General features: G+C 40.7%; 1 protein-coding gene across 9 annotated transcripts in view; it reads right to left on the bottom strand.

Moving 5' to 3' along the window:
• Positions 1 to 12,237, bottom strand: part of DCLK2 (doublecortin like kinase 2) — a 143,903-nt gene that overhangs the window by 52,986 nt on the left and 78,680 nt on the right. For all 9 annotated transcript variants that reach the window (XR_010751662.1, XR_010751664.1, XM_066386295.1 and 6 more), the window contains exon 3: positions 1,637 to 1,739. Coding sequence is in view for 7 of the 9 variants with exons in the window: in XM_066386295.1 (XP_066242392.1) it covers positions 1,637 to 1,739 (103 nt within the window). In the remaining 2 variants the exon portion in view is untranslated. The remainder of the gene's footprint in view (positions 1 to 1,636; positions 1,740 to 12,237) is intronic.

Below are 12,237 nucleotides of genomic sequence, written 5' to 3'. Positions count from 1 at the left end.
TTCTAACTACTTCATGTATATTTTACTTCATTTAATCCTCACAAAATCTTATGAAAAGGCCACTATTATTATCTCCAGTTTGCAGAAAGATAAGAAATGAGCAATTGAGAGGGAAACAATTAGTAGCTTTCACCTATCTCTAATGCATCTATCCACAGCCAACCACGACACAAAAAAACTGACCAATGATCCAACTAGCTCAGGCAACTTTACAACATACATGTAAACTGAGGACAATGCCTGGTACGTACACAGTAAGTGCTCAATAAATCTTTCGTTGTTGTTGTTGTTTTTGTTACTCTCCAAACTAACTGTATAACCTAGAGATCTTGAATTTCAGTGTCTCAACTTTCAAAGTGACTGAGATTCACACTAAAGAAATACTATAAAATGAAATTATGCTAAAGTCAAGAAAGATGTAAAATGCAGATGGTCTGTAGATGCCTGTTTCAGTCAACCTCAATCATTTGCGAGAGGCGTGGAGATCATTAACATAGATAGTACAAAAGGACATCACTTCCAATTCTGTAAGGACTGTCCAGCGACATTACCAGTTTACAGGTCCAGCCCAATAGACAAGACAGTACAGAAACACTCAAAGAAATCTGGCAGCAGTGAAAAACAGAACAGAAAAACAGAAAGAGTAGACCAATGAAGGCCAACCATAAGGTAGATAAGCTATCCCGTGGCAACTTAATGGAACAGGAAAGAAATACACAGGGATGTTTGGTACCACAGAATGGACCATCTTGACTTTTTAAAAGTCATTGGATCATGATATTTATTTGGTAATATGTTTCGCTAATTCTGGACTGTCTACTGAAAGGGGTCTTACCTTTAGTCTAATTAAAAAAAAAAATAACCTTCCTCACTCATGAAATTGAAGAGTGAGATTATATTTCTAACATCCCTCTCTTCTGTGTAATGGTATGTATGACTTTACCTTATTAAAGATGAAATTGTCTTTATCAGTGAAAACAATTACTATTACTATGATAGGTTTAATATAATTCAAGACAACAGAGTAAAGCAATATTCCCAGAAACAACAACATTTGAAATTACAGAGGTTATTGCTAAATAGTTGAAAACTCCATATATTGGCTGAAATCAAGAGAAAAAGATTATCCTATTTCACTGATGAAAACTGCCTTATATTTTTCTGCATATATAAATAATGCATGTTACTGCTTTTTTAAAGTTGCAAGCAAAACAAAAAGGTAAAAAGAGACCTGAGATAATCACTACTAAAATTTACATACCCTTTAGTATATCTCTTTATAGACATAGAAAATGTATAAGTAACAGTTTCAAGATCAACACTATCCTTACAATTAAGGTGACACAGCCAGCCTCCATTCTGAAAGAGGATGGGAAATTCATTTCTGAGACCAAACAATACAGTGAAAAGAGTATCAAATTACTAGAAGGTGAAAACTACTTAACTACTGAATTAGGTGTTCTTTTTTTTAACCAGGTAACTATAGTCCTTTCATTCTATTCCCATTAATTCAAAAGGAATACGGCCAATGCCATCTTTCTTCAAAGATGCCTAGAACACCACTTCACATGCACCAAGTGACTACATCCTAAGCTTCCATTCCAGGGCTACAGAGCTGGTCAACGAATTGCCTTACCGCTGTGATCCAGGACAAAGTCATCCTGGGCATAACGGAATTTTTCAGGTCCACACGCAATGAAAACATCGTCATCACCAAAAAAGTCTTGCAGGCAAGTCACCTAAAAACACACACACACACAAAAAGTCAGCAAAATTAAATACATTGTCAAGCCTCACTGACGACAATCAGTTGGAATGAAAAGCTGTTCACTGTATTACATTGCCCGAGAATCGCACTGTTTGCAAAGCACTTTCACAGAGTGTCTCCGGGCCTCAGAACAACCGAATGAGCCGCTGAGAGCCGGCGTCCACATTCCCATTCTGCGGGAGACGTCAAGGGTGGACACACATGGGAAGGCGACGTTTTCCGGGTTTCTGATGAATGCAATGCGTGGCAAGGCTGGGGCTGACGGTGGCCTGTGCTCCCCGTTCAGTGGTCTTTACCATCTACCCTTCCTCACTCTCCTCTCATGCAGTCACCGTGGTCATGACTTCTCTGTACCTCTGGAGCAGTTGGCCTTTGGTTCTTTCAAGGATTAATTATATGAAAACTGCTTGGAATGGGTGCCAGGCATATAAGTACAATATTCCCTTTTTTTGTGGGGTCATTATTAAGTGAAGTGAGGGTGTCCGGAACACAGCACTGCAGCACCCGGACAGTAAAACAGTTCCTAACCGCCCATCTTCTCTGCTCCCCTAGCCTCAGTGATTCCTGTTCTCACAGGCGTGGAGACAGAGATCACAATGTCACTGTCAGTCTCTCACAGGCTCCAGCGTGACCCCGCACTACCGAGGGGCTTCCTTCATGGACAAGATAATGCTATATACACATCAGTATCAACATTGTTAGATCATGTAAACAGAACTGTAAGCATATCAATCTAATTTCATGCTAAAATAATATTTAATACTACGCCTCCATGTAATGCAATTATTATTTGCTCACACTTAAATCTGACAAGTATATGTGACTACATATTTCATTTTTCTCTAGCAGTGCCCCAAACCGGTTGATACTTTTTAAAGTGAAGCATCTAATAAACTGCCCCGAGTCTAATGTAAATGAAGATAGCTCTCTCTCACCAATGGGAGCCACATTAATTTACTACTGTGCATGCATTTCAACTTTAATTAAGTACCAACTATATGCCAGGCACAAAGAGATGATAAGAAGCACAGAGTCTACAATGAAGATGGACAAAAAAATGAACAATTATAGTTCAAAATGTGACACTAAGAGAATGCTGTAATAGAGCACCTGCTATAGGAAAAAATACAAAAAAGAACTTACTTGATGAAAACAGTATCCCATAGAATAAAATACTCAATACCTACAGAATATTTCATATATTTAGACTATTAAATAATTCTATCTTAAAAAAACATATTTCTTATTCATCAACTCTGGTGGTCTGTTGGCTCCTTTTATCATAAAATTTTAACACTGAGATTTATCTTGAGTTATGGGCTGTATCACTAAATCTGACTCAGAAATAAAAACATATCAGTACCATGAGTAATGTCTCTAAGTCATTCTTAACAAGGATAAGGAAAAGGGTATCAGTTTGGAAGACCTACTATTTGCTTCTAATTCCTTCTTCAATGCAAGAAGCTCTTTAGGGATAATGGATACTATGTGGCTTATGAAAGAAAGCTTTAAACAAATGAGGGGAAAGGAATATTTCTGCTAAGGTACAAAATTAAAGCTATCAGCAGGGTCTACTGGGGAAACATCCAACTGCGGAATAATGTATTTTTGGGGGTGTATCTAAGCTTTCTAAATGAACATGGGCCATTTTAAAAGGGTAATTTTTCTGTCCTTCAGTAGACAGATTAATTAGGTCAGGAGGAAGAGGTGGCGGCCATAATTTCAGCCCTGGTTCTTAATAGATTGCCACAACCACTTTTCTTTTTCTTTCCCTTTTTGGTCTCTGTGAATGACGACAGAAACAGATACAAAGGCTTGAGGTCTGATACAAATACTATGTACATACAAGGAACACAATAAACCCTTTCCTCAAAAGAAAAAATAGTGGAAAACACAGAGTGTCGTCTTCCCTGGACACTACATTCTGAACCAGAGGAAGTCCCCATGTCCTGACCCTTTGGAACTCTTTGGACATCTTGTTTCTTTCCCTTTCCAGAGTTACAAAGGAGTTGATGGTAAGCAGGTTGGATTTCTTCAAGAGCCCTTCCTTCCTACAAACTTCTGAAGTCTATCTTAGTTACTTATAAAAGCTTACACATTTATATTTTAGGAGACTTCTTTGGAAGGGTGAAATGCTCTTTTAAGAAAGGTGAAAAAAGGAACACTATTTTAAGTGGGTAAATAGCTATGCCCATTTGAGATTACTTTCTGTTTGAGCTCAGCATTATATGTCCTCCAAGAAATCTTTAACAAAATCTTTGTGCCCTCCGAATCCAGGTGTTCCCTCAAAACTCTGTAATTTGTCCAACACAGACATTATCATTGAGGTAATTATCTGGTTTTATGTCTAGATGTTTCAACAGACTCTGAGCTATATACAAACAGGATCACGTCGAGCTCGTCACTGTAATTCTAGAAGAACACATGGCACAAAGCACACAGGGTTTGTTCAATGAATTTCTGTTGAATTAAAAAATACTTTGAGCTCCACTTCCTGTAGGTAACCCTGTCTGGATGCTACATCTACACTCTTTCTATGAATTCCTATAACCATTATCATGCAAAGTAGCCCTTGTTCCAAGATTTTTGATGTTGGTTTTCTATGCCAAGATAATCTATAAATTCCTTGAACATACCAGTCAAATCCTATAACTCCTTAAAGAATTTATTCAGTTGCCTGACCAGGCGGTGGCACAGTGGATGGAGCTGGGATGCAGAGGACCTAGGTTCAAGACCCTGAGGTCGCCAGCTTGAGCAGGGGCTCATCTGGTTTGAGAGAGGCTCACCAGTTGGACCCAAGGTCGTTACCCAAGGTCAAGCAAGGGGTTACTCAGTCTGCTGTAGCCCCACAGTCAAGGCACATATGAGAAAGTAATCAATGAACAACTAAGGTGTCACAATGAAAAACTAATGATTGATGCTTCTCATCTCTTTCCGCTCTTGTCTGTCCCTATCTATCCCTCTCTCTGACTCTCACTCTCTCTGGGGAAGAGAAGGGAAGAGAAGGGAAGGGGAGGGGAGGGGAGGGGAGGGGAGAGGAGGGAAGGGGAGGGGAGGGGAGGGGAGGGGAGGGGAGGGGAGGGGAGGGAAGAAGGAAGGAAATTTATTCAGCAAATACTTGATCAAAATTTGGCTCTAGATACCATGAAATAACTTTCTAAAAATTCATCTTAGATCATGTAAATAAGCTCTTTGAGAAATTAAATATCTTTCATTGCAGACATTTATCATAGCAATATTTTTGCAGATCTATCTGCTCAGGCAAGGGAAACAAAGGAAAAAATAAACAATTAGGCCTACATCAAACTAAAAAGCTTTTGTACAAAGAAGCCATTAACAAATTGAAAAGGGAGAACATATTTGCCAATGACACATCTGAAAATATATAAAGAACTCACACAACTCTACACCAAGAGGACAAACAACCCAATTTAAAAATGGGCTAAGGCAGCGGTTCTCAACCTGTGGGTAGCGACCCCGGCGGGGGTCGAACGACCAAAACACAGGGGTCGCCCAAAGCCATCGGAAAATACACATTTATTATACAATACATTTTTAAATAAAATATGTATTTCCGATGGCTTTAGGCGACCCGTGTTTTGGTCGTTCGACCCCCGCCGGGGTCGCAACCCACAGATTGAGAACCGCTGGGCTAAGGCCTGACCAGGCGGTGACGCAGTGGATAGAGCATTGGACTGGGATGCAGAGTACCCAGGTTCAAGACCCCAAGGTCGCCAGATTGAGCGCAGGCTCATCTGGTTTGAGCAAAAAGCCCACCAGCTTGAACCCAAGGTTGCTGGCTCCAGCAAGGGATTACTCGGTCTACTGAAGGTCCGCAGTCAAGGCACATATGAGAAAGCAATCAATGAACAACTAAGGTGTTGCAACGCGCAGTGAAAAACTAATGATTGATGCTTCTCGTCTCTCTCCGTTCCTGTCTGTCTGTCCCTGTCTATCCCTCTCTCTCTCTAAAAAAAAAAGGGCTAAGGACCTAAATAGACACTTCTCCAAAGAGGACAAACAGATAATAAATAGACATATGAAAAAATGCTCAACGTTTCACTAATCATCAAAAATGCAAATTAAAAGCACAATGAGATATCACCCTATGCCTGTCAGAATGGCTATATCCAATAAATCAGCAAACTACGTGTTGGCAGGGATGTGGAGATGTAGAGAAAAGGGAACCCTAGTGCGACAGCATGGACTGACCTAGAGATTAGTATGCTAAGTGAGATAAACCAGGCAGAGAAAGACAAATGCCATATGATCTCACTGATCTGTGGAGTCTAATGAACCAAATAAACCGATGAATAAAATAGAAACAGAGGCGTGGACACTTGGCACAGACTGGCAAGTTGTCAAAGGGGACAGGAGTTAGTGGACTAAATGAAAGAACGTAAAGGTATTAAGAAGAAACCACAGCAACACAGGCAACAGTGTGGTAACAGCCAGAGGGAGAGGGTGGCGGCTGGGTGGAGGTGGGCAAGAGCGGGACGGGGTGGGAGGCTGTGGTGCTGCTGGGCGCCAGACACAGTGCGCAGGTGAGGTCTCTTCAGTCGTGCACTAGAAACCTGTATGATTTTGTGAACCAATGACACCCCAATAAAGTCAATAAACAGTTTCTTTCACCATTATTTCAGAGTGATTTGAGAAAATGACTTCTGAAATGTACTACTAGAACCATTTAGGGGAGGGGAGTCAAAGCAATTTGCTATTCAATCTTCCATTTGGTGCTGCTCAGAGACTTGAGGTTGTATCAAACAACAGGCTCCTGAGATACTTCCCTAACATGTTTTGCTGAAAATTTCCAAGACCTGATAAAAATGCAAAAGGAACGTCATTGGGTTTCAGTGAGACACTAATGTATACTGGCATCAACTTATCTAAATGTAGTCAGGGTCAAAATCTTAGCACCCTTGAAATTTCTATCTCACGGAACAGGGGCCACATTTTATAGGGAAAAAAAATGTTATGATGGATATTTAGGAGTATAAAATACACCTTGGAATTTTGTGTGGATTTTCTTTCATTTTAACTGTGTGTGTCTTGTGTGCACAGGAAGGAGGGAGAGGGAGGGAGAGGGAGAGGGGAGAAAGGGAGGAAGAAGGGGGAGAGAAAGGGGGAGAGGAGGGAGGGGAGGGGAGGAAGGGGGGAGAAAAGTGGAAAGGAAGGGGAGGAGGAAGAGGAGAGAAAGAGGGGAGGTAAGGGGAAAGGGGGAAGGAGGGGAGGAGGGGGAGGAAGGGAGAGAGGAAGGGGGAGAGGAAGGAGGAGAGGGGGAGGGAGAGGGAAGGAGTGGGAGGGAGGGAAGGGGAGGGAGAGGGTGGGGAGGGAGAAAGGTTAATTCCAAAAATACAGAAGTCCACACCTCCTGTTGAAATTACTTTTATTACTCAGCTTTAAAGAGTTGTCTCTACTGAAGAGTAGTTAAACAAAAAAAAATTTTTTTTTTCTGGCTCACTTCTAAAGAGTCGAAGAAGCTCAGAAAGGAAGTACAGTAAAAGGCTTATATTTGAAACTTAAATTATTATAGAGGCTTTTATTGGAACTGCATTGATATCCTTACTGTATTTCCTGAGCAATGGTCACATTACAAGGCATACATTGTCTAAAGGGAAACTCCTTAATTTTGAACTTCCCCCAAGGGTTTTTCTACCATATGTAATTTCTCTGTCATATAAAGAAATAGAAATGCAGTGCTTTAAGATGTAAAGAAAATTCAAACAATAATTTTGACATACAATAAAGGCAAAGCCTAATAGTCATTATCTATCTATTGCTGGTAGGGACAGCTTAAAAAAACAGACGGCCCTTGTAGATTCCTGAAAGCTATAAGCTCAGTGGACTGACTTCATCCTAACTAACATTACCCCAGACACCCACAACCTTCACTTTTTTAAAAAATCAGTTCTATCTCTAGAATATAAGATCTGCTTAAACAGGGGAACTGTATCTGAAATAAAGAGAAGCATATAAGTCATTTGTTTTTTTTTTCCAAACTGCTAGAAACAGCAACCAGAAAAACTGAAACCCACAGATCAGTAAAAGCAGGACCCGAGATTCTCTCCCATTTATTTACGCTCTGCCCAGAATATAATTAGCATAAATACCTCACTTTGTTCCCAGTAAAGGTTGGCTGGCCTACACTAAGGGAAGGATCCCGTTGCACAGCAAAAAGCAAGCTACTTAGAATAGCAATGTTTTTCAGCTTCTTGTAAAACCATTCAGCCAGGCACTCAGCAATCATCTGGTTGCCATGGAAACAGCGCTGAAGCTAAAAGATGACAGTACTTACAGTAAAAGGCTTCTTAATTGCATCTATAGACGACTCCCTACATGCTACATGCCGTTTGCTTCCATGAAAAATCACTGAATCTCACCATCCTTCCCCCACTGTAGCCTCCTTGTAATGACTACTCACTAATCATGATTTAATTGTGGAATCTTAAGAGCGAAGAATTGGTTTCAGGTAATATACCTCTATCAATAGGAGGTAAAATTTTTGAAAAATGCATCAATATTCAGCTACCAAATGTATTCTGGGAGCAGAGACAATGATCACGCTTCCCATAAAGAAGGTAATTTCTAAGCTGACCTCTCACCACCCCCACTGATGACCCTGGTCTCACTTCCCACAGGAAAAAAGTTCCACACCTACTCTAGAGCTCTCCACCAAGGGAGGGAGGCTGCAGTAAAATTTTAGAAGAATTCAGGCGAGGAAGGCAGAGGAGGCCTATGAAGCCAACCACCGTGTGAGATTTCCGCTAGTTTTTTTGTTTCTTTGTTTTAATTGCCTTTATTAGGGTGAGAGTCTCGAGCTAAATGTTTACAAACAGATATGACCAGAACCTGAGTTAGTGCTCTGTAGAACTCAGTTATCTCCAGATAACAAACAAAAAAAAAAGAAAACCATACGTGCTACAGGAGAGGTGACTGAGAACCAACATAAAAGGCGACAATTTTCTAACCCAATGTGTGTGTGTGTGTCCAACAGGAAGGGAAAGGGACCAGCATGGAATACCTAACTATACATGGTACACAAGGAGTCTCATTTACATGGGACTTGCACTTAGCCCTCAAAACCACCTTGTGAAGTTGGCATTATGATTCCCATTTCACAGAAAAAAAACCAAAGGCTCAAGGAGGTTAAGTAACTTGCTCCAGGTCACAGTCAGTGAGGGAGGAGCCGAGATCTGAACTCAGCCTGTCTGACTTGGAACACAGCCTCTGTACTTGACCACACACTGCCTACCTTAAGAAGAAAAAAGCATGATTTACAATCTACGAAAACCAACAGAAGACAGCTTATTGAGATAAGTCAGGGAAGTTTTCATACTTGCCTAAAACCCAAATAACTAGACCATTTTTCTGTCTACTTTTATGAAGTAAATGAATGACAGGTATGTAAGCTTATATCTAGAAAAAAAAATTTTTTTTAAGGATCAACTTCTAAGTAATGTCATAAGGTCAATACAAGTTCGGGCCAACCTCCTATACTTTAGAGAATACTGAGTATGTTCTGAAATTGATATCTTCAAACAAATTGGCTAGCTCTTTCTAAAAACAAATTAAAAGCACAAGTTAGAATCATATGGTTTTAGAACAGGACTCCATTGGCTGCCAAACTAGAAATTTTAAGAGAACAAATATGTATTGATATTATAACCTTTATAATTTTAACCTAAAGACAATACCACCAACATTTTCCAGAGATATACAGTGTGTCCATAAAGTCATGGTGCACTTTTGACCGGTCACAGGAAAGCAACAAAAGACTATAGAAATGTGAAATCTGCACCAAATAAAAGGAAAACCCTCCCAGTTTCTGTAAGATGATGTGGCAGCATGTGCGCGTGTGCAGATGATGACATAACACCGTGTATACAGCAGAGCAGCCCATGGCCATGCCAGTCGAGATGTGAACGGTACAGAGGAAAGTTTAGTGTATTCTGTGGCTCGCTAAATTCGAATCTGTCACCAAAGTGCAATGTGAATATTGGCGCGTTTATAACGAAGCGCCACCACATAGGAGTAACATTACTCGGTGGGATAAGCAGTTGAAGGAAACCGGCAGTTTGGTGAAGAAACCCATTCTGGTAGGCCATCAGTCAGTGATGAGTGTGTAGAGGCTATGCAGGGGTCCCCAAACTTTTTACACAGGGGGCCAGTTCACTGTCCCTCAGACCGTTGGAGGGCTGCCACATACACTGCTCCTCTCACTGACCACCAATGAAAGAGGTGCACCTTCCGGAAGTGTGGCGGAGACAGGATAAATGGCCTCAGGGGGCCGCATGTGGCCCGCGGGTCGTAGTTTGGGGACACCTGCATACGGGACAGCTACCTAAGGAGCCCTAAAAATCTGTGCGTGAGCCCACATCGAACTGCACTGAATAGGTATGAAACTGGGAGAGTTTTCCTTTTATTTGGTGCAGATTTCACATTTCTATCATCTTTTTTTTTAATTTTTTTAATTCATTTTAGAGAGGAGAGAGAGAGAGAGAGAGAGAGAGAGGGAGAGAGAGAGAGAGGAGAGACAGAGAGAGAAGGTGGGGAGGAGCTGGAAGCATCAACTCCCATATGTGCCTTGACCAGGCAAGCCCAGGGTTTTGAACTGGCGACCTCAGCATTTCCAGGTCGACGCTTTATCCACTGAGCCACCACAGGTCAGGCTCTATCATCTTTTGTTGCTTTCCTGTGACCAGTCAAAAGTGCACCATGACTTTACGGACACACTATAGTCTCTGCAAACAAGAATATATCATCAGATTAGTCTAGCCTTTGAGCATTCAGTTTAGCACATAGTGAGCGCCTCCAGGTAGCTAAGCCCCTTCCTGGGTACAGACCAAGAGAACCATTATTAAGGTGGTATGAAAAAAACCTTCGCAGGCTGACTCTACGCTGGTGGTGGGAATCACCAGCCATCGGCACCAACAGTACAGCCCGTTTCTTAGTGGGACTATTTAGGTTTATAGGAAAATCATCCCTAAGTTAAAAAAAAAAAATCATGTCCTCTTTATATGTTTCTTTCATCTTAATCAAATTAGTTTCTTCCTCCCTTGCCATTGGGTGAACTTGAACCCCTCATATTAAAAAGATCGCCCCAACAACCCCCCAGCAGTCCCTCAGCCCACTTCTAATTTTATGCACTTATCATTTGGTGGGCTTAGGGAGAGGTATGTCTAGTCTGGAAAAGCAAGTGTAAAGCAAAAGTGAACTGGGTGAGGGTTAGCGACTAGGATTGGAAAGAAAGAACATAAATGCTGGTGCCCAAATGTCCCTGTCTGATGACCAAGTCCCCTGGGCAGACTTCCTAGTTTCAAGCTGTGGTGCAGCCAGATGAATAGGCTAGTTTTGAGTTCAAAATAAACAGCGGAGGGGTATTCGGTGCTGCAAAAAAAAAAAAAAAAAAAAAAAAAACCCCATAAGATTTCGATTTATCTAGCTGCAGCTATTTTCACAACAAGAAATCAAAATTTTCATTTACATCAAAACCTTCCAACATAAATCGCACATGAGAAGCAATGAGACAAATTTTTCCCAGTGTGGCCTTCTTTGCGGATAAAGGTCTCACCGCTACAGCCAAAGAAACCCTCTGAATAAGTTACATGTCTGTGGCTAGTCAGAAACAGAAAGCATGCCAACTATTCAAATTATGCAGGACATTTTAAAAAATGAAATTGATATTGGTTGAGGCAAAGACCAAAATTAGATTTTTCTGTTGAAAAGGCACCTGTTCCTGAAATACAGCCAGAACATGTTACCCCTAACATATACATCACTGGTTCGCAAGTTGTTGGAACGAGTACTTAGTTTAGGAGAATTTAGAGCAAGAGAACTCAGCAGTCAGATTCTATGGATTTATGAAGACCTGCTCTAAAATATGGAAACACCCACAGAAGGACCATGTCTACTGACTGTGCACCTCCACTGACACTTATGTAGAACATCAGAATGAAGGTAGAAAAATCTTTTCTTTGGTATCATTTTAAGGAAATGTATATATATTATACATGTATATATATCACTTTATATTAAGTAATTTAGTACCAAAGAGTACAGCAAATAATGTCCAGCTCCCAGAATCAACAAATAATATTTTGTCATGTTGGCCTCAGATCCCTTTAATATATGGAAATAATAATACCTTAGGAGTTAAAATCTCTTTTGTTCCCAGTCCCCAGGCCAATTCTTCCTCCTTCCCTCCTTCCTTCCTTCCTTCCTTCCTTCCTTCCTTCCTTCCTTCCTTCCTCCCTTTTCCACAAACCCAGAAAAATACCATTAAGTATTTTCTTGTGTCCTTCCAAGTCATGTTTTTAGACCTTGTGGGACAGAGGTAAATATCCAGGAATATCGTTTAGTATGCCGTAAAAACTTTATATAAATTATATCATACTAAATATATCCTGAAATTGTTTTTTTCCATTCAGTATTGATTTTGAAACCTAACAAGGTCTTAGTTTTGGGAGGCT

The sequence above is a fragment of the Saccopteryx leptura genome, chromosome 1 (genome assembly GCF_036850995.1).
Source record: "Saccopteryx leptura isolate mSacLep1 chromosome 1, mSacLep1_pri_phased_curated, whole genome shotgun sequence".
NCBI classification, from domain to species: domain Eukaryota; kingdom Metazoa; phylum Chordata; class Mammalia; order Chiroptera; family Emballonuridae; genus Saccopteryx; species Saccopteryx leptura.
This window is presented reverse-complemented; position numbering and strand designations above follow the sequence as displayed.